We start from the raw sequence: 23,512 nt of genomic DNA, 5'->3' as shown, positions 1-23,512 counted from the left end.
TCACAAACTCCTGAGCTCAAGCAATCCTCCTGCCTCAGCCTCCTAAAGTGCTAGGATCACAGGCATGAGTCACCAATACTTTCTTAAAGGATATGAAAGAAGACTGTAGGTAATAATTACTAATTTACACCTTTAATATTATAAAGTTATGATGCTGCTGAGCCATGATGATATCATACATTTCTTCAGCAGGTTTAAAGCCAAATCCCCCCAAAACAACTCAGCAACCATAGAAACTAAGCTCAAAGGGTATCACAAAGATACCACCTCTCCCCCATATACACTTTTTCAGAAGTATCAAGCAGGGCAAGAGAAGCCTCAGATTCTTGACGATGATTAATAAAACACTTGAATTTTATATTAATAGTAAGTTACACATACATATGTTTTAACAAAACGTTTTGTTTGACACTTACCTAATATTTACCGATCTCTACTAAGCAGTACTATGTTCTGTGCTGGGTATATATAGTAAATAATTACTGACACAGTTCCACCATCAAAGGGTTCATAATCCAACAGAGATGACAGTTGGGAAAACAGATAATATCATGAGTACAGGATGCTGCGTAAGCCCCTAGGAGGCCACACAACCCCTACAAAGGAATCAGAGAAGGCTTCAAGAGAAGAGATTCCAAGCCAGAAGGGACAAGTAGGGAGTAGCTAACAAAGAGTAGGAGGAGAGGAAAGCCAAAGGGCAAGAACTGAAGCTGCAGAGAACATAGTCCAGAGACAGATTGGGTTTTTACACCAAAATAAGGAATTTAAAATTTATCCTCAGGGCAATAGAAAACCATTAATGGATTTTAAACAAGAGGGTACCATAATCACTTTATGCATTTTAGAAATACTTCTGGGCTATAAAGTGAAGAATGGATTAGAGCAGAACAAGGCAAGAACAAACCAGTTAAGAGGCTATTACAGTAACCAAATGAGAGATGGTAGTAGCTAAACTAAGGTCTGGCAAAAAGGACAGAAGGAAATGGAGGGATTTGTGAAGTTTAAGGGGGAGAGAACAATAACACTTGTAAGTTCATTGAATAAGAGAGCTTGCAGGAGTAAAGGATACCATCTAGTTGACTAGACAAGGACATCATTACTGAGCTACAGAATAAGAGAAACAGATTGTGGAGTAAATGGTTAGACATGTGGAATTCAAGGTGCCTGGGGAACCTACCCAGGTGGGAATGTCTAGAGGGCAGTTGGAAGTGATCTGAAGCTGAAAAGACACATTGGTGATACAAAAATAAATTTAGGAATCTATACAATACAGACAATAATAATACCTAATACTCACTGAGCTCTCGTTATCTGCCAAGCACTTTCTGTGCTTAATTTCATTTAAGGATTACAAAAATCACTGTGCTATTATCTCCACTGTACAGATTAGGAAAATAAGCCTTGGAGAAAATAAAGCTTGAAGAGGCTTAAGGCACTTGCCCAAAGATCAAACTGTCAGTGAACAGTGTAGCTGGATTTAAACCGAAAACAGACCCCTAAAGCCCACACAAACCTAACAGCCACAATTTATTAAGCAATTGCTATGTTCGTAACCTGTGAGTGAAATACATATATATATATATTTTTTTTTTTCTCATTTACTCCTCACAACAACCCTGAGATGCGGAGAAAGCACCTTTCTATCCCTCTATGTGCCCAATGCACACATCACAGTGTCAGTACAGAATCATACCATATGCATCACTCTTATTTTTCCATTCAAGAACGCAAGAGGACTCTTCTATTCCCAAACTCAAAACCACCCTGCCCAAGAATGAGCATAGATGCCTTGGAAGCCCTCACCAATATTCAACTCAACAAAGTATACACCAAAGAGAAAACATTTTGGCCACAACCAGGACTTAGGCAAGAAAAAAGCTCATGACTTGATTACTCCTAATTCAACTGAACCAATACCCAAACAAAAAAATCTACCCATCTACTCCCAACTTTGCCAAGGTCTGAGGAGAAAACAAACTATTTACAAAAAACAGTAACAGTACAGCATCTGCTGATAATCTCTGAAGAAAAGTAAGAAGCAAACCTACTGCATTCATGAAATCATCATTCTTGAAGAGTATTCTCAGCAAGTGGCCCAGCATACACTCTGGATCAGCTCGACCTACCAAAAGAAGAGGGGAGGAACAAAGGAATGAGTAAGTCATCCCAGCCAAGCGACTTAGTCCTCTGGAAAGGCACCTGGGTTGTTATAAGTACTAATAAAATGCCAGCAAAATTAAAAAGGAACAAAAGATTCTTGTGATGGATGATTAGACTTTATAAGAAACATTCTTTAAAATTAAAAGTGGCAATATAAAAACCTGAGACACTGCTCTCTAGTTTTCCCATCTCCTAGCACATTGTCTACACAGCAGTACTGAATTAAATGAGCACTGGATCCAGACCAGCATTACTACGGATATTCAAGGTCTACAAAAGAATCATAAAGGAGCCTAAGAGAAAGAAAACCCCTGACTTTCCAGCCACAGAAAGGTAGGAAACACACTTCTTTTGATGGGTGGCCTAGAGAAGATAGGCTCCAAGTCCAACTTCTCCTTTGACTACAATGACAACAGCAGATGCATCCTCAAACCTGTAAGGACATCCTGGGTCAGAGCAGGGATGGGGTGGGGGCGGGGGGTGAATCCCACCAAACAATCACCAACCCTAAAGATACAATGACCTTGGCCATCTTAACTTCCTAACTCTTGTGGAAAGAAAGAAGGCCAGGGACCTAGGATCTACTCATTGCACAGCTCAAAGGTAAGAGAATTAACTAATGACTGGGAGAATTATTGGTTTGTTTTTAAAACAGATACCATCTATTTAATTTCCTTTCAGAGCATTAGTGTGAAAAATGGTGTCAAAGTATACAATATAGGATGAAGATAAGATGTGAGCTGCCTGACATGAAGTTTTTACCAAGCTGTAATTAGTATCCCAAAGTAATTCACAAAAAGAAAACAAACAAGGACCTTAGATTATCTAACTTTTGCTGTTTATGAATGATACTCAGATCTTTATTGTTGTTAAAAGAATTATGCCAAAGACAAATACTGCTTAACATTAAGAGGTAGGGAGGAAAAAACTACTTTATAAGTTTCTACCCAAAAAAAGGTATATTCTCTGTCTCTCCCTTCTTCCTCATTACCATTTCATCCTTTCCAAGGCAATGATACTAAGCATGATCAATTCTTTTAATGTTTTTCATAATCCCATACATTGACTTCATTTGTGATTTCACATTCACTTTTGTACTTCTTCGTGCTGATTGCCTTACTGAAGATGTGGGTTAAATAGTGACTATTTCTCTAGTCACAAGGAGGGATGTCTAGGACAAGAGCAGCAAGTAACATCGCATAAACAACTAGACCCTCAATTTGAAATGTCTAGCTTACTTACATTTGAAAACAAAAGTATGAGAAGTAGCAATAATCCCTGTAACATTCAGGTGAATATATACAATGCTCTTATTCTTGTAACTCTCACTCATTTGTCCTATCTCTCCACTCATAAAATTTCAGACTCCTTTCCACAAAGGACTGCTCCTGGCTAGAGTATATATGCAGTATGGGCCCATATGTGACTTAAGCTTTACCCACTACCTGAAAGAAAACATAATATGGCAAAGTCTCAAGTCCCACATAACTGTGTATTATAGCAAATTCCATGCCAAACCATGTAGGATTGTCACTGTTCTAATTGGGCCAGAATAAAACCAAATTAACACAAGATAGCATATTTTAGCTATCAAGACACTAAAGCATACATCATGAAGTCTGTTCATTATTTAAGGTTCCAAATATCAACTTCCTAACTAAAAGCAAGGTACTGAATGCATTCTCAACTGTTATTTCTCCATCAATAAAAGGATCACCATTGTTAGAAAGATGAAGGCACAGAGGAAAACATCTTTTGGTTTAATGGTTTTAAAAGTCAGAAAGGAAGAACGTTTTTCTCTTTTTAAGATTTTGTAATCATACCAACTGAGTTAACTCAAGTAAACCTAATTAATTTAGTTCCTTTAAGTTAGTTATGTTCTATTTGATCTGTAAATATCACAAATATTTCAGTTTTCCAGGAATTTATTTTTCCTGACTGCCTCACTTTGAGCAATATTTTAATAAATAAAAGGTCTTAAAACGTACCACAGAACATACTATTTCGATCGAAAAATACTCCTATTAGCAATTTTCTTTCATAAGAAAAAAAGACCCAAGCTTAAGAGTACACATGTCTTACCAGGATGTCGATCATCAAATGGGTCTGGATCCCCTTTACGATATTCTTCAGTTTCTTTTTCAATCAATTCAGACATCCTAGCACAAAGGGAAAAAGGGGTCAACTCTGGACAAGTGTACAGAAAAACGCACCACCACCTACAACACTCAATTCAACAGTCAAGTTGTAAAATAAAAGCTAAGTTGGAACAAGGCTATTTTTCTGATGAACATAAAGATCTAAACAAATACCTCATAAAACAGGCTGGGCACGGTAGCGCACACCTGTAATCCTAGCACTCTGGGAGGCCAAGCTGAGAGGATCGCTTGATCTCAGGAGTTTGAGACCACCCTGAGCAAGAGCGAGACCCCATTTCTACTAAAAATAGAAAAATTAGCCAGGTGTCGTGGCTCAAGTCTGCAGTTCCAACTACTTGGGAGCCTGAGGCAGGAGGATCGCTTGAGCCCAGGAGTTTGAGGTTGCTATGAACTATGATGACACCACTGCACTCTAACCCAGGGGAACAGAGTGAGATTCTGTCTCAAAAAAACAAAACAAAAAAAAATCACAAAACAATTTCCACTCCCAAACTTATTTCTCTCTAAACTTTCTCTGCCTCAAAAAATAGCACTACCATTGCCTCAGAAGTCAAAAACCTAACAGTCATCATTAAAATCTTCCTTTTCTCCTCCTCTCCCACAATTCCTGTTAGCTCAATCTACAACATACCTTCTGACTCCCATCACTTTAAATCTTAACCACCCCTACCTTTATCCAGATCACCATCATCAACTGCCTGGAGTACTCCCAATAGCCTTTTCACCAGTCTCCTTGCTTCCTGTTTGCATGCTTAATCTGACATAATTCATTCTCCAACTTCCAATGACTTACCACAATATGTTGAATTAAACCCAAGTAATAGCGTGGCCTACAATTATCTGGCTTGTGCCTGCTTCCTGATCACTTCTTCTACTCCTCCAGCTCTCGTTCATTAAGCTTCAGTCACTGCCTTTCAAAGAATCCAAGTGCATTCCTACTTCAGGGTTACAGTGCTGTTACCTCAGCTTTGCAATGTTCTTTCCCTCGTCTAAGCTTTTACTCCTGCCAAATAACCATTCATCTGCTTTCTCTTACTGCAGATGAGGTTTGCCTGTTCCAGAACTTTTCTTTTACTTTTTTTTTTTAAGGGACAGGGGTCTCACTATGTTGTCCAGGCTGGAGTGCAGTGGCTACTCATAGGTGTGATCACAGTACATTATATAGTCACCAACTCTTGGCCTCAAGCAATCCTCCTGACTGAGCCTCCTGAGTAGCTGGAAGTACAGACATGCATCAGCACACCCATCTTGTTCCAAAATTTCATATAAATGGAATTACACACTTTTTATGTCAAGTTTCTTTTGCCTAGCATGTTTTGAGAGTCATCAGTGTTGTCATATACATCAATAATCCTTTTTTTTTATTCATGCGTTCTTTTATAAAACAAGAAAAATTACTTTTTGAGTACTCTAAGCAAGACTCACTTTTTAATAATAATCAAATACAAGGCTATCACACTCTCCAATATCTAACATGCTCTGTCCTAAGTCAAACTCTCTTACATGATTATTTTCACAAAACTGTATTTCCTAATCTTAAGGGTTAAATTGTCTGCAAAATTCTTGGCCCACTGGTCAAGCCTCAAACTATTTCTGCTTTCTCTTCCTTTACTGTTCTGAAAATTGTCAATGCCACAAAAGACAATCACACAAAATATATTTAGAATTAATGGTATCCTCAGTTGAAACTAAGCAATATAGCAATACAGCATATTAGTTAAAAATGTGGATGGCCGGAGTTCAAATCAGAGCTCTCCTGATAAACCGTGAGATGTTGGTCAAGTTATTTAACCTCTCTGTGCCTGTAAAATGAGGATAATAAGCCCTACCTTACAGAGTTTCCGTGGGTTTAAGTTAACTAGAACAAAGTCTGACATGTGAGAGCTATTTTACATGTTAATTGTTATTATGAAAACTGGGAATCAAAAATAGGAAAAACAATTTAGGATGGATATTGACCGTGAGAGGGCAGGAGGGAGCCTTCTGGGGCTCAAGTCCTATAATTTGATCTAGATGATGATTTTACAAGGAAAGAATCCATTAAGCAGAGTACTTAACAGTAGATAAATTACATCTCAACAAAAAAAAACACAAGCCCAGTATGGTGGTATGCACCTGTAGTCCCAGCTACTTGGGAAGCTGAGACAGGATTGCCTGAGCCTAGGCATTCCCAGGTTGCAGTGAGCTAGAATTACACCGCTGCACTCCAGGCTGAGCAACAGAGCGAGACCACATCTCTTTAAAAAAAAAAACAACACAGAATCTGGATTAAACTCATACTGTTTGGCCCAAAGCCAACCACTTCAACAGAATCAAATCAAAGTCCAATAAATGTTATTGTTCTTAGGAAAACTGTCAGAAGATCATAAAAATAACGGTCAATGAAAGAGTAAGTGGCTGAGCATGGTTGGCTCATGCCTATAATCCCAGCTACTCAGAAGGCTGAGGTGGGAGTACTGCTTGAGGCCAGGAGTTTGAGACCAACCTGGGCAACATAGCAGACCTCATCTCTAAAAAATAAAAAATTAGTTGGGCATAGTGACACATGCCTGTAGTTCCAGCTACTTGGGAAGCTGAGGCAGGAAAAGGGCTCGAGCCCAGTAGTTTGAGACCAGCTTGGGTAACACAGTGAGACTTCGTCTCAAAAAAAGAAAAAAAACCTGACGGTACTTCAGAAAATACCCAGTAAACTAACAGATCCACAGTTTGGAGGGTTAGGAAAGTTGCCTCTGTCTAAAACAAAGCAAGCTATACTTTGAATCCATCCTACTGTCTCCTAAACTTCCTGTCTAACCTTAAAGATCTTTTAAGATCTTGCTCCACACAACTTTATTTTCCACTCCTACCTTACATTCGCCCTCCACTCTGGTAGGGTCCACTTCCTCACTGCCCCAAAAATATGACACAGTTCCTTTGCCTCCAATGCCTTTTTCAGTCACTTTTTTTTTTTTAAGAGACAAGTTCCCTCTCTGTTGCCCAGGCTGGAGTGTAATGGTGCCATCCTAGCTCACAGCAACCTCCAACTCCTGGGCTCAAGCAATCCTCCTGCCTCAGATTCCCAACGGCTGGGACTACAGGAGCATACCACCACACAAAGCTATTTTTTTACTTTTTATTTTTTGTAGAGATGGTGTCTCACTATGTTGCCCAGGCTGGTCTCAAGCTCCTGGCCTCAAGCAATCCTCCCACCCTGGTCTCCCCAAAGTGCCAGGATTATAGGCATGAGCCACTGCACCTGGCCTTTGGTCATATTTTTTGGCTTTCCTAGAAAGTTATGTATCTCTGCTTTTCATCAGCTATAGTCTACCATCTCTCAAGGCCCTGTTTCAAAGAAAATTTACAGCCTCCAGTACTAAAAAGCCCACTGGAATTGGAGTCAAAACCCAGATTCTAACCTAAGCTTTCCACTGCCTGTCTATGCAGTTTTTTGCAATTAGCTCTGAATATTACTATTCCTTTACTGATGCAGCTCTCAGTGATACTTTTAGTAACAAATGAGGAAACTGAGGTCTGACACACAAGAGGTCCTCAAATATTTATTAAGTGAATAAAAGACTCATTCAAGTTCTTTCTATTCTCACAACCCCTACAATATTTACAAGTTATACTGCCTGATTTAGCATTTCATTATATGCTGTTTTGTACTACTCTGCACTGTTTCTTATCTGTTAGTCTTAGCTGCTTCCCAGGTGGTTATCTCCTCGAAGACAGTGCCCCTCTATTTTAGGCTTTGCTTTGCTGAGTATCATAGCATAGTAAAAAATTGAGGGCTAAAAATGATAATGCATGTGAAATAACTTTGAAAATAAAACATTAAGTACTTTTAGTATAATGCTCAAAAAATATTTCTTGGTCTTTCTAAACTCGTGCAGACTGACCCGTTCCTCTCTGGAACGTTTTAAAAAAAATAAAAAATAAAAAACATTTCTTCCCTGGGTGCGGTGGCTCATGCCTGTAATCCTAGCACTCTAGGAGGTCAAGGAAGGAGGATCACTTGAGGTCAGGTGTTCAAGACCAGCCTTAGCAAGAGGGAGACTGTCTCTACTAAAAATCAAAAAAAATTAGCTGGGCAACTAAAATTAGGCGGACGTTGTGGCAAGCGCCTGTAGTTCCAGCTACTTCGGAGGCTGAAGCAGGAGGATCACCTGAGCCCAGGAGTTTGAGGTTGCTGTGAGTGAGGCTGACACCACGACACTCTAGCCTAGGTGACATAGTGAGACTCTGTCTCAAAATAAAAAAAGTATATATTTCTTTTTTTTTTTTTTTTTTTTTTTTTGAGACAGAGTCTCGCTCTGTTGCCCAGCTAGAGTGAGTGCCATGGCGTCAGCCCAGCTCACAGCAACCTCAAACTCCTGGGCTTAAGTGATCCTGCTGCCTCAGCCTCCCGAGTAGCTAGGACTACAGGCATGCGCCACCATGCCCGCCTAATTTTTTCTATATATATTTTTAGTTGGCCAGATAATTTCTTTCTATTTTTAGTAGAGACGGGGTCTCGCTCTTGCTCAGGCTGGTCTCCAACTCCTGACCTCGAGCGATCCACTTGCCTCGGCCTCCCAGAGTGCTAGGATTACAGGCGTGAGACACCGCGCCCGGCCTATATTTCTTAAGTAAATGAATCCACAGCATTATCCCTATTAATGACATTCTTCTCCTTTCACAGTTACATCAATAAAAAACATGTTAACACCACCAATATTTAGATTCTTAAATTCACTGTGGCAGCATTTCAAGTATCTTATTTAATAGTTTTAGGGCTGGGCGTGGTGGCTCACGCCTGTAATCCTAGCACTCTGGGAGGCCGAGGCGGGTGGATCGCTCGAGGTCAGGAGTTCGAGACCAGCCTGAGCAAGACCAAGACCCCGTCTCTACTAAAAAATAAAAAGAAATTATCTGGCCAACTAAAAATATATATAGAAAAAATTAGCCGGGCGTGGTGGCGCATGCCTGTAGTCCCAGCTACTCGGGAGGCTGAGGCAGCAGGATCGCTTAAGCCCAGCAGTTTGAGGTTGCTGTGAGCGAGGCTGACGCCACGGCACTCACTCTAGTCCGAGCAACAGAGCAAGACTCTGTCTCAAAAAAAAAAAAAAAAAAAAAGAATAGTTTAACTGTTCTTAACAGTTCTTAATCTCCAATGCCTCTACAAATTAAAATCCAGTTTCCACCAGTCAGCAATAATCCTGTCCCTTAAAAAAAAAACAAAACAGTACTTTCGCATGTTCCCCACATATCTAGAGCAACTAGGAACAAAGCACTTATTCCCGTTTAAACTTTTATATCATAGTTCTTTTTCTATAAAGAATAAGCAATCACTGCATAAGCAAAGTTTTTTTCACCACTGTATCATACATGTTAAAGATCTCCATAGTCCAGACCTTCTCCTTAAAAAACTCAAGAGTACCCCTCCCCAACCTTTACTTTTCCCTTTCTCTTGACACATTTATTCAGTAAAATTATGCACTATATAGTTATTATGTATCAGGCAGTGGAAAAGTCATTATTTGAGGAGAACACCAAAAAAAAAACAGTCCCCCTAAGCCGTAAGTGGCACATGCCTATAGTTCCACCTACTGGGGAGGCTGAGGGGCAGGGATCACTTGAGCCTAGGAGTTTGAATCCAGCCTGAGCAAGTCTCTTTAAAAAAAAAAAAAAAAATTAGCCAGGAGTCCCAAGTCCCAGCTCCTTGGAAGGTGGAGTCAGGATGCTTGCTTGAGCCCAGGAGTCTGAGGTTGCAGTGAGCTATGACACCACTGCACTCTAGCTGGGGCAACAGAGAGAGACCCTGTCTCAATAATAAATACATAAATAAATAAAATTCAAAAAAATCAATAGACATAGTTCCTGCCTTCAAGTGACTTACAGTTTAGTGAGGAGATATGTGTAAAAAACAATTATAGTACAATGTGGTAAGAGTTATAATGGGGGAAACTTATAATACATATTTATGAATGACAGGAGCATTAGAATAAATAAAGGGGGGTGCCCAAATCTACCTAGGAAAACTAAAGTCCGGGAAGGTTTTACAGACATGATTCTTGAACCACTTCTTGAAAGGACTGGAGTTTGCCAAGCAGACATGTCAAGGAAAGGCATGTCAGACCAAAGAAACAGCAAGTGTAAAAGCATGCAGATATTAAAAAATACGATACTAGTCCTCACAGAAGATGACCAATCCTATGAGGCAGAAAAAAGAGGCAGGAGCCACATCATAAATGACCTCATAGGCCACACTAAAAACTTTACATTTTACTCTGCAGGAAAAAGGGAGTCAGAGAAGAATTACGAGAAATATGACAATCAGACTTGTGTATGAGAAAGAACAATCTCTCAGTAAAGGGGCAGACTTGCAAATTGACCAAGGGGTTGAAGAAAATAGGAAAAGACCAAAAAAAAAGATAAAAAGAAAAGGGGTTGGATATATTAAAAGAGGGTAAACTGGAGCCAGGGACATAAGGCACACTGCCTAATGGGCCAGTAAAGATAAGATCAGTATCTTCTGAAGAAGCAGTAGTAGAGATGGCGAGGAGGCAAGGGAGGAAGCAGAAATTCCCAGGGGTTAGTAACTGATACATATTGGTAGAAGAATACATAAGAAAGGATGGCTTTCCATTTCTCAGCTTAAAACCATTTCGTTTAAATCCAAGGCAGAGAGTACAAAAAGCATAAGTTGTGAATGACGAGGGACATAGAGATGAAAATGATAAACTCTATTTGGACATGGTATGTTTCAGGTGTCTGCAGAAGAGAGAGGTAAAGATATACACACCAAGCAGCTGAGAAATGAGCCTGAAATTTTTAAAAAGGAGGGTCTGAAGTAGAAATAGAGATTAAAAACTTAACACAGGATAATGGCTGAAATCATGGACAGGAATGAACTATCTAGGTAGAATATTTAGGGTAAAGAGAGAAAAATTACTTTAAAAAAAGAGAGAGAGAGAGAAAGAGAAGAGAACCACAAATAAAAGCCTGAGGTTAAGAAACATACAAGAGAAGAACCTATGAAGGAGAATGAGGACAAAGGGCCTGAGAGGAAAAGTAAGAAAATCAAAGAGCTTTAAGAAGTAGGGAGATGGGATAGGCATGGGGCTCACGCCTGTAATCCTAGCACTCTGGGGGGTCAAGGAAGGAGGATTGCTTGAGCTCTGGAGTTCAAGACCAGCCTGAGCAAGAGCAAGACCCCATCTCTACTGAAAATAGAAAAAATTAGCCAGGCGTGGTGTGTCCCTATAATCCTAGCTATTCAGGAGACAGGCTGAGGCAGGAGGATTGCTTGAGCCCAGGAGTTTGAGGTTGCTGTGAGCTACGCTGACACCACAGCCACGGCACTCTAGCCTGGGCAACAGAGCAAGACTGTGTCTCAAAAAAAAAAAAAAAAAGAAGAAGAAGAAGTATGGAGATAAAGACTAGTTCTAAGAGAAGAAAAAAATGGATTTAGAATTCAGTCAAGGTATCTGGGGGCGGTGGCTCACACCTGTAATCCTAGAACCCTGGGAGGCCAAGGTGGGAGGATCGCTTGAGGTCAGGAGTTCGAGACCAGCCTGAGCAAGAGCAAGACCCCGTCTCTACTAAAAATAGAAAGAAATTGTATAGACAGCTAAAAACATATATATAGAAAAATTAGCCAGGCATGGTGGCACATGCCTGTAGTCCCAGCTACTTGGGAGGCTGAGGCAGAAGGATTGCTTAAGCCCAGGAGTTTGAGGTTGCTGTGAGCTAGGCTGACGCCACAGCACTCTAGCCCAGGCAACAGATCAAGACTCTGTCTCAAAAAAAAAGAATTCAGTCAAGGTAAAAGTGTTTCTATACTATTCTCCACACTAATTTTTACTTTTATTAAACTAGTTTTTTGTATTTAAAAAAAAAACCAAACTAGTATATGAGGTTTTTTATTAAACTAGTTAAAAAAAAAATACCTTAATTATTCATACCTGGTAAGGATAGGTACCATATCCTGCCCACTGCCATGCTCCTTTTCCCACTGCTCCAGCAGGGTAGTGAGCTCGGCTTTGGAGTCCACATGTACCACTACAGTAGTCATGGCTTAGCCTAAGGAAGCAAAACAAACAAACAAACAAAAAATAAACCAATAAATGAACACAGGCAAATAAAATTGAGGAGGGGATAGAAAAGGGATGAGTAAGCAAGGGAAATAATTAAAAAGGGAAATTTAACCTTTGAACCCTTCAGATAATTTTATGTGTAGTACAGTGGGTGACTGTAAATACTAATCAGGCCTAAATATTCATCAAGTCATGATGAAAACAAGCCCTTTCACCTTTCTCAGCCTCAGCTATCAAATGAGGCAGAAAGCTGTATCAAAATGGTGATTCTTAACCTTTCCGGAAACCCCTTTGAGAATCAGACAAAAGCTATGATCCCTTTCTCTCATCACAAATGCATTTACCTACGTACAATAATCCCAGAGCTAGATCTTTCAGGTCCGAAACTTTGAGGTTATATTTTTTTTAATACAAAATGTGGCAAAAACTACTCCCAAAAATCTTTTGCTCTTGCTAGTCTTTGGGGAAAGTGCTATTAAAGATAAATGGCAGGCTGGGCGTAGTGGCTCACACCTGTAATCCTGGCACTCTGGGAAGCCGAGGCAGGAGGCCGAGGCAGGAGGATAGCTCTAGGTCAGGAGTTCGAGACCAGCCTGAGCAAGAGCGAGACCCTGTCTCTACTAAATATAGAAAGAAATTATATGGACAGCTAAAAGTATATATATAGAAAAATTAGCCGGGCACAGTGGCACATGCCTGTAGTCCCAGCTACTCAGGAGGCTGAGGCAGGAGGATCGCTTGAGCCCAGGAGTTTGAGGTTGCTGTGAGCTAGGCTGATGCCACGGCACTCTAGCCCGGGCAACAGAGTGAGACTCTGTTTCAAAAAAAAAAGATAAATGGCACATTCCTGTTAATTCTTAACAAAAGGCCAAGAAATTAAGTAGGTATCATTGCTAGCATGAAAGTTGGAAAGGAATACTATAAACCCATTTATCCTTCAGCCTTCCCAACCTCTCACAGATAATTTCCTGGAAGGAAGATAAGTTGCTGGGTTGAGTGGTCAGCCCAGAGATATAGGACAGGGAGCTGAGATGGGCTTTGGAGGAACCAAATAAGACATTCACATGGCAGAGGTTTATAAGGGGCTCCAAACGGGATGAGACTCAAATGTTTGATTTACATCATCAACTTCCAGGAAATTAGCCTTAGGATCAAAATGTCAGATCCTGCCATTCAAAATGTTTATTTTCATAGAAATAGCAACCATTCTATAAAAAGTTTCATACCAGAAAGGGACTACTAGCTGAGGTAAGATTATTAATAACTGTTCTAATGATATCTACCATAAGCCCAAAAGAAATATATGTAAAAGAAGATAACAACAATTCTCTAAAATGCAAAATTTATATTTTAATAAAGTAAGGGAATTCCAATAGTTAGTAAGGATTCCTGTCACCTGGGCTACTCATAACTCCAAATAAAAATATGTGCCCCACCCCCACTCCCTAAAAAGAACAAAATCAAAAGGCTTCTTTTCTATAGAGAAGCAGTCACATTTTCAGACATTCTAACCGAAGTCACAAAAAGGAAACACTGCAGGTGTGATAGGCACTATCGACTCTGACCTTAACTAGAGAAAACTCAGGTTACACCACATTAATAGAAAGAAGGAAAAAAAAACATGATTGATGCAGAAAACATATTTGACAAAATTCAACAGCCTTTTGTGATAAAAACACTCATAGGCAAAGTGTGGTGGCTCACACCTATAATCCTAGCACTTCAGGAGGCCAGGAGTTTGAGATCTGCCTGAACAATATAGCGAGACTCTGTCTCTATAAAAAATACAAAAATTAGCCAACCATGGTGGCACACACCTGTAATACCAGCTACTTGGGAGGCTGAGGCAGGAGGATTGCTTGAGCCCAGGAATCTGAGGTTGAAGTGAGCTATGATGACACCATTACACTCTAGCCTGGGCAAAAGAGAAACACCATCTCAAAAAACGAACAAAAACAACCACTCAATAAACTAGAAACAAAAGAGAACTTCCACAACATGGTCAAGGACATTACAAAAAACCCACAACTAACATTATACTCAATGGTGAGTATAAATCAGAAACAAGGCAAAAATGCTCACTGTTGCCATTTCTATTAAGCACTGTACTGAGTTCTAGCCAACCCAATTAGGCAAGAAAAAGATATAATGACATAATCCTGTATACAGAAAATTCTAAAGAATCCAGGCCGGGCATAGTGGCTCACGCCTGTAATCCTAGCTCTCTGGGAGGCCGAGGCAGGCGGATCATTTGAGCCCAGGAGTTCGAGACCAGCCTGAGCAAGAGCAAGACCCCGTCTCTACAAAAAAAATAGAAAGAAATTATCTGGACAACTAAAAATATATAGGCTAAATTAGCCGGGCATGGTGGCACATGCCTGTAGTCGGGAGGCTGAGGCAGAAGGATTACTTGAGCCCAGGAGTTTCAGGTTGCTGTGAGCTAGGCTGACACCACGGCACTCTAGCCCGGGCAACAGAGTGAGACTCTGTCTCAAAAAAAAAAAAAAACACTTGTACACTGAAAACTTTAAAACATTGCTGGGGTAAATTAAAGATGACCCAAATACATGGAAAGACATTCTGTGTTCATGAATTAGAAGACTTAATATTAAGATGGTAATATTCTCCAAAGTGGTCTACAAATTCGATGCAATCCCTATCAAAACCCCAATGACCTTAAAACAGAAATGGAAATGCTAATTCTAAAACTCATACATAATTACAAAGGACCCTGAATAGCACAAGAATCCAGAACTAAAAAAACAAAGTTGGAGAACTCATACCTCTGGTTTCAAAACTTACTACAAACCTACAGTAATTGAAAGTGTGGTACTAGTGTAAGGATCAACATATAGACAAATATAATAGAATTGAAAGAAATAAGCCTTTACATTTATAATCAATTTTAACAAGGGTCTCAAGACCATTCCAATAGAAAAATAGTCTTTTCAACAAGTGGTGCTGAGACAATTGGATATCATCATGCAAAAGAATGAAGTTGGCTCCCTGCCTCACATCATATGCAAAAATTAACTCAAAATTAATCAGAGACCTAAATGTAAGAGCTTAAACTATCAGATTCATAGTAGTAAATCTTCCTGACCTTGGATTTGGCAATGGATTCTTAGTTATGACACCAAAAGCATAAGCAACAAAAGAACAGACAGATAAACTGGACTTCAAAATTTAAAACTTCCATATATTAAAGAACATTATCAAGAAAGTGAAAAAACCACCTAAACAATGGGAGAAAAATATTTGCAATCATATATAAGGATCTAGTATCCAGAATATATGAAGAACTCTTACAATTCAACAACAAAGAGACAAGCCAATTAATAACGGGCAACAGAAGCACAGAAAGATAAATCTCACGTGTTCTCATTTCTATGTAGAAGCTAAATATTAAAAACAATTGATCTCATGGAGAAAGAGTAGAATGATGGCTACCAGAGGCTGGGAAGGGAGTGGGGAATACATTGCGCGTGGTTAATGGGTGCAAAATTCAGTTACATAGTTAGACAGAATGAACAATATTTGACAGCACAACAAAGTGACTATAATCAACAGTAAGTTAGGGTATACTTTAAAATAACTAAGAGTGGAATTAGAATGTTGTAACACAAAGAAATGATAAATGCCTGATGAATTTATCATTTTGGTGATGAATACCCCAATTAACCTGATTTAATTAATTCACATTGTATGCCTGTATCAAAACATCACACGTACCCTATAAAGATATACAACTATTATCTACCCATAATAATTAAATTAAAAATTTTAAAGAGGGCAATGGACTTGAATACACATTTCTCCAAAGATATACAAACGGCCAAAAAACACATGAAAAGATACTCAACATCATTAGTCACTACAGAAGTGCAAATCAAAGCCACAGTGAGATACCACTTCATATCTGCTAAGATGACTACCATCAAAAAATCAGAAAATACAAGCGTTGGCAAGGATGCAGAAAAACTGGAATGTACACTGCTGGTAGGAATACACAATAGCACAGCAGCAAAAAGTTGTGTTTTTAAAGTTAAATATAGAATTACCATATGACCTAGCAATTCCACTACTAGGTATATACCCAAAAGAACTGAAAATGGGCAAACACTTGTACACAAAAGTTCATAGCAGCATTATTCACAAAAGCCAAACGATGGAAACAATCCAAATATCTATCATAGGATGAATGGATAAAAATGTGGTATATTCATACAATGTAATATTCAACCACAGAAATTAAATATTGATACATGCTATAGATGTAGACAAACTTTAAAAATAATATCAAATGAGGCTGGGCCCAGTAGCTCAGGCTTGTAATCCTAGCACTCTGGGAGGCCTAGGTGGGAGAATCACTTGCGGTCAGGAGTTCAAGACCAGCCTGAGCAAGAGCGAGACCCTGTCTCTACTAAAAATAGAAAGAAATTAGCTGGACAACTAAAAATATATAGAAAAAATTAGTTGGGCATGGTGGCACATGACTATAGGCATGAAGGATCCCTCGAGCCCAGAAGCTTGAGGTTGCTGTGAGCCAGGCTGAGGCCACAGCACTCTAGCCTGGGCAACAGAGTGAGACTCTGTCTCTAAAAAAATAATAATAATAATAATAATGTTAAACGAAAGAAGCCAGACACAAAAGGTCACGTATTATATGGATGGTTCCATTTATATGAAACATTGAGAATACGTAAATCCATACACAGAAAGCAAACTAGTGGTTGCCAGGGGATTAGGGGAGAGGGAAATGGGGAGTGACTATTAAATAAGTATAAGGTTTCCTTTGGAGGTGATGAAAATATCCTGAACTAGAAAGAGATGGTTGCACAACATTGTTAATCTACTAAATGCCATTGATTTATACACTTTAAAATGGTTAGTAGTTAATTTTATGTTATGTAAATTTATCACAATTTTTTTTAATTGGAAATTTAAATGGGAAAAAAACTGGTTCAGGAGGGAATGCCTCTTGGATATCTTAAGCAATCAGCCTTGTAGAGCACATGAAGGCACAATTTAAAGAAAATACTACCTCTACTAAAGGTCAATGCAAGGGCATTAAAACACTAAAATTTCACAGTTCAACTTAGAAACATATACATATATACTTCTAGTATCATTTTCAGAACTTCGAATTAATCTATGTCTGAAGAAAATGATAACTTTGGGAATAACCAGTTGCCCGGGAAAAATATAAACTGACAATAGACTAAAATAATAATGTCAATGCTAATTCATGTTACTGTCAACGAAAAAATGTATTAATACAAAATGTAAAAGGTGCAGTCAAGTCATCTTGTTATGCTCAAGACAGTGAGGGTGCATTATTCAATCCACCATGTTTTAAAGTGAGTTCTTTGAGTGGTATCAAGAAATTATGGCCTGTCCAACAGTGACACAATAGTTACCAATTAGTGAATATGTAAAATGGGACACTGAGCTAAGTAATTTACTGTACTTACATTATTCTGAATTTTCACAATCATCCTGCCCTTTTTTACAGATGAGGAAAGTGACTCACAGAGTTCCCCAAGACCAAGCAATTGACACTTGGAATAAAAGGGTTTTAAAGACTCAAACGTTAACTCTGCTGACATACCTGTGAGATCTTGGTTATTTAATTTCTCCAAATTTCAATTTCCTTATCTGTAAGATGGAAATGGTTGTTGTAAGGGTTTAAATAATAAAATTGTTGATACAATGGAAAATATAAAGCCTTAAAAATATATATATGTAAAATTTCCTTATCCTAAAGAATGCCTGCCAAAGTATTTAGAGGTAATGTGCCTGCAGCTTAATTTTCAAATGATTCCACAAAGTAAACACATACCACACACATAGAGAAAATAAGGCAAAATATTAACAATTGTTAAATCTGAATAGCCAAGTGTTCATTTTACTATTCTTTCAACTTTTTTTATGTTTGAAAATTTTCATAATAAAAAGTTGAAAAAAAGAAGCATTTCCTTAACTAATTTGGACCAAATAGCAAGTGAGATAAGCAAAGTGCAGATCTTTGCATGTAACAGGCTACTTTTGTGAATAAAAAAGGGTGGTGGGTGTGTGTATACTCATATTTATTCCAGGAATAAAATAAGCCTGGAAGAATACATAGGAAAGAGATAACATCTATTACATTATGGCAGGTAACTGACTTAATGTAGAATAAACATAAGAGATTTCTCACTATACTTTTTTATTCCATGTCTGCCATTTTTCCACTATTTTGAGCTAAGTAACCTTTTATAACTTTTTAATTAAACCATAAAATATGTTCTCTTCTTTTTTAATACACAATACTGAATGGCCCATTCAGCAGAAACTATCCCAAAGCCTAAAACCAACGTTAAAGACAGATCTTTTAAGATGGTTACAATCCTAAAACAAACATCTGTAAACATTCTTACAAAAAAAATGGGAAAAAATCCAAATTTAGAGCTTCAAGTAAAAATTTACTTAATAGGCCAGGCACAGTAGTTCACACCTATCATCCCAGGACTCTGGGAGGCCGAGGCTGGAGGATCCCTTGAGCTTAGGTGTTCGAGACCAGCCTGAGCAAGAGCAAGACCCTGTCTCTACCAAAAATAGAAAAAATTAGTCGGGCATTTTTCAGGCACCTGTAGTCCCAGCTACTCCAGAGACTGAGGCAGAAGGATTGCTAGAGCCCTGTAGTTTGAGATTGCAGTGAGCTATGATGATGCCACTGCACTCTAGCCTTAGTGACAGTCTCGAAAGAAAAAAAAGCATAAAATTTACTCAATTACTATGACATATGAGATCACATATACTGTAGTAACTTTCTATTACTGTCCATGACCATATTCTTTACCAAAACAACACAAGAACATGGGTAATAAACCAATTCTAATCAAACTATTATGTGGTTCATTCTATGAGATTCTTCATTAAATTTAAAAACTGTACAACAGGCAGAAGAGTAAAACACTGTGCTCAGCAACTACCCAAGAAATGCTGAGCACAAAATGATTTTCCTACCTTCTTTAAATTCTCTATTATCTCCTTAACATCCAAAAATGTATCACCACTCAAAAATGGGTGATGAATAACTGCTATATACAAAGCCCAAATCTTCACAGCATCAAGCAGAAAAATATTAAGTCGATTCCTAAAGTCTAAATATACACACTTACATAAACCTTAAAGGTAAACTCCGGTAAACAGGAATAAGAAAATTCAGGATGACACTGCAATGAACCTCTCACTCTATACATTAACAATGCGTTTAGAACATGAAGATGCTAATACAAATTAATAACTGAAACAAGAAAACTAATTAAAAGGCTTCACTGAAAAGAGTAAGGAAAAACTAAGACCAACATGACGTACACAAGAGTCATGTACGACTCAAAAACTACTTAGAAACACTCCAAAACTATTTCCTGAACAAACGGAAAATCAGAGCGCTACTACTTCAATAAGAGTAAGCGAAAAAGAAACAGTCTAGGAAGAGATGGAGTTAAGCAAACGCCTCTGACATCCTAGTTGAAAACTACTATAACCCACAGAAATAGATTCCCGGGAAATTTGGCGGGCACTCTTAAGGTTTGGGCTACACGGTGAGAGACCGCCACACCTCTCTCTCCACCTCCTTCTTGAAGGTGGGAGGAGTGCCTGGAAAGCTCCGCCTCCATCGCCCAGTCCAAGAGCGGGGCGGGTGCGGGGAGAGATGGCACGAGGCCGAGGGAGGGGAGAGCCCGCCCAGGTGACTGGGGCTGGAGGCGGAGATACAGTCCGGGAAGGGGGCCGCTGTACGGCAGGGAAGATGGAGCCCCCCAGTCCGTACGGAACGGAGACTGGAAGGACTGGAAGGAAAAAGGTGACAAGGAAAATGAAAGGGGCCCCTCCTTCAGGTAAGGGCGGACACACCCCGCCCCCCACTCCGGGCGGAAGAGTTACTCTCGGGAAGCTTCTCTTGGGGACTGGAGGAAGAACGTAGAGGCCCCGCCCCCGGGAAAGGAATCAGGAGCAGGGAAAGTCCTGTCAGGCCTCGGGCCCAGCCTCCCCGCCGGCCCGCCCCCTCCCCGCCGGCAGTCCAAGCAGGTGCCGCCCCTCCCCCAGCCCGGCGCCCACTCTCCCGCCTGGCCAGCTGCGCGCCCTGTCTCCTCGCTCCCCTGCCGGAGAGCCATCTCCCTCCTTACCCAACTCACCTTCCCGAGCGGCTCCGCCGCTACCCTCCCCCCGACCCCGCCAGCGGCCACAGCTCACACACACCGCCTCAGGTCCCGCACTCACTCTCCCTCACTCACACACACACACAGCGCGACCACGGCTCCTGGGCGGCCCACATATTATGCGTCACTCGCATGCTACGTGCCCCGCGCGCGCGCGCGCGCGCTGGCTTGGCGCGAGGATCGCGAGCCGATGGCGGGAGGAGAACGCCGGCTCAAGCAGAGGAAAATCAAGAGCCCCGGGGACGCCTGGGAAATGAAGTTCCGCGTCTAGGGGCGGGGCCAATAAGGGCCTGGTTGACGCATGCGCACTTGGCCCCGCGCATTGACTTCGGGGATCTGTAGTTCTTTGGTTGACCGCAAACTGGTCATTGTACTGTACTCATTGGCTGCTTTGGGAGGCGGAAGCGAAAAGCGATAAGTGAGGGTTCGGATCGTTCCAAGATAGAACTATAACAGCTTGATACCGTCTTAGCGCTTTATTCTCCATGTGTGTCAGCAGAGAGCCTCTGTTTTATTCTCCCATTGCCTCATCATACCTAGAACATTACCAGGATCTAAGAAAATATTTCCCACATACAAATCACAGCACTCGTTAAACAGAAGGCACTGGTTTCTCTTTGTCTTTCTGTTCAAGACCAAGCCTGTAGGAGTAGATAATTATTGCCAGATATTACGTGTGAGGTAGAGAAATGAAAAATCAAAACCCCATTGGTTAAGGCAAGATTGACCTCACAGATATTTAATTCAGTTCCTTCATTTTGCAGAGCGAGTGACATGCCTAACATCACACAATTAATAGCAGAACTAGAAGACTACTTACTCTGACCCAGGGATCCCTTTTGGGGGCCATGAAAGATAAACGTGACTCGACAGTTGAATAGAATGGCAACCACATAAGATCCTACCCAGCTTTCAAGGCCTGATAACAGCTCATTTTCTCTCTAGGAATCCTGAGCAAGTGTGCATTTCCATGGAGTCCTTACAGCCAATACTTTCTCATGGAGAACACAGCCATAGTGAGCCTCCTGCCATGCTCAGGTTCCACAGCTAGTATGAAGCCTGAATGCTGGGTCTCTGGGATCCATTCCTCACTGGATCCCATTTCCCTCTTTCCAGAAGAGGTCTTCCTTCGCTTAAATGTGTTAATTCTAGAATGTGTGGTGACAGTACCTCACACAGACATGTCAGCTCTCTGCAATCCTTTCTCCTGCCACAACACACAGCTCTCTCTCTGTGCTTTTGGAACTTTGCCTATATTGGTGATGGCTACTATCATTTATGTTGCTTTTTCCTTTTGTTTTGTTTGAGACAGGGTCTTGTTCTGTCACCCAGGCTGGAGTATAGTGGTGCAATCACAGCTGACCGTAACCTCAAACTCCTGGGCTCAAACTATCTTCCTGCCTCAGCCTCCTGAGTACCTAGGACTATAGGCAACACATGCCACCATGCCTGGCTAATTTTTTTTTTTTAAGATGGAGTCTCACTATGTTGCCCATGCTGGTCTTGAACTTCTGGCTTCAAGTGATCCTCCTGCCTCAGCCTCCCACAGTGCTGGGATTATAGGCGTGAGCCACCGTGCCCAGCTACCATTTACTTTGACTTTACAGCAGGCTCAGCTCTCATTCAGGTATTTTAGCCACACTCTCTTCATTTAACCCTCACTACCACCCACAGAGTAGGTATGGTTAGCCACCTTTACAGATGAGAAATCTGAAGCCACGGAGGCAGATCAAGAAATGAAGCCCAGGTTCATGGGTCCAGAGGCTGGGCTCTTAACCTGTGTATGGTAAGCAGTCACCATCAGGTGACTTTCCTGCCATGCCTCCCTGGGTCATGAACCCAAAATGTATGGGGATGGAGTGTTCAATATCTTCCCTCTGTCCATGATTTAGCCAGCCCAATAGTAACTTTCCCACTAGCTGGGGTCCTGAATGGCAGAGCCCTTTGGGGAAACCCAAGGCCCAGCTCACCTGCTCCTGGCACTGCCTCAGCCTGCCACCAGATGGCAATGCTCTCCTTCAGAAACCCAGCCTGGGTCCCTGGGTTGGAGGGGGGAGGTGAGAAGACTCAAGGAGGAGGCCGGGCATGGTGGCTCATGCCTGTAATCCTAGCACTCTGGGAGGCCGAGGCGAGTGGACTGTTTGAGCTCAGGAGTTCGAGACCAGCCTGAGCAAGAGCAAGACCCCGTCTCTACTAAAAATAGAAAGAAATTATGTAGACAGCTAAAAATATACAGAGAGAAAAATTAGCTGGGCATGGTGGCACATGCCTGTAGTCCCAGCTACTCGGGAGGCTGAGGCAGAAGGATTGCTTGAGCCCAGGAGTTTGAGGTTGCTGTGAGCTAGGCTGACCCATGGTACTCACTCTAGCCCGAGTAACAGAGTGACACTCTGTCTCAAAAAAAAAAAAAAAAGAAAAAGAAAAAAAAGACTCAAGGAGGGACTTTGGAGAAACCAGGGCCCAGGAGGCAGGAAAATCAGAGCAAAAAACTACAGGGCCTGCCCAGAAGCCACTCTCTCAAGAATCTCCTGTCTGTAACTTCTATAGCCTCTTCTACCCCTGCCAACACCACCCCACACACAACCAACACACATCCATACACTGCAGGTACCCCCAGACACCCTCTCAACACCTGCCCCAGGGAAGTGGAAGGGGCAGCACTTAGGCTTTCCCAGCTGCACACACATTCCAAGTGTGCTTGGTGACACAGTTCACAGGACAGGCATTACCCACATGTGCCAGCTACAGAGGCATGCACACCTGTGCATTAGGCACCCGTCCTCACAACTAACATTTTCATGCCTAAGCATATGCAAACACAAACCTGCAGATGACCCAGGCCCACAGCCAGCTTGGTTCTAGCACATGAGTTCTCAATCATTGGAAAGAGATTTCTTGGCATCTTTGCTAGAACATCTCTGGACTCTGTCTC

General features: G+C 40.9%; 1 protein-coding gene across 3 annotated transcripts in view; it reads right to left on the bottom strand.

The window, feature by feature from the left end:
- The window catches only part of DCAF1 (DDB1 and CUL4 associated factor 1), a 69,772-nt gene extending 49,042 nt beyond the window's left edge, over window positions 1-20,730 (bottom strand). Inside the window, exons 1-4 of one of the 3 annotated variants that reach the window (XM_045530110.1) lie at window positions 20,557-20,730; window positions 12,245-12,362; window positions 4,243-4,319; window positions 2,049-2,122 (exon numbers count right to left, since the gene is read on the bottom strand). In XM_045530110.1, the coding sequence (XP_045386066.1) occupies window positions 2,049-2,122; window positions 4,243-4,319; window positions 12,245-12,354 (261 nt within the window). In that variant the 5' untranslated portion in view covers window positions 12,355-12,362; window positions 20,557-20,730. The remainder of the gene's footprint in view (window positions 1-2,048; window positions 2,123-4,242; window positions 4,320-12,244; window positions 12,363-20,556) is intronic. The other 2 variants (XM_045530108.1, XM_045530109.1) reach the window with 2 other exon arrangements.
- Window positions 20,731-23,512: the final 2,782 nt, after the last annotated feature.

Source organism: Lemur catta, chromosome 18, assembly GCF_020740605.2.
Source record: "Lemur catta isolate mLemCat1 chromosome 18, mLemCat1.pri, whole genome shotgun sequence".
Taxonomy (NCBI): Eukaryota; Metazoa; Chordata; class Mammalia; order Primates; family Lemuridae; genus Lemur; species Lemur catta.
Note: the sequence above shows the minus strand (reverse complement) of the source record. Positions and strands in the feature narration are given on the sequence as shown.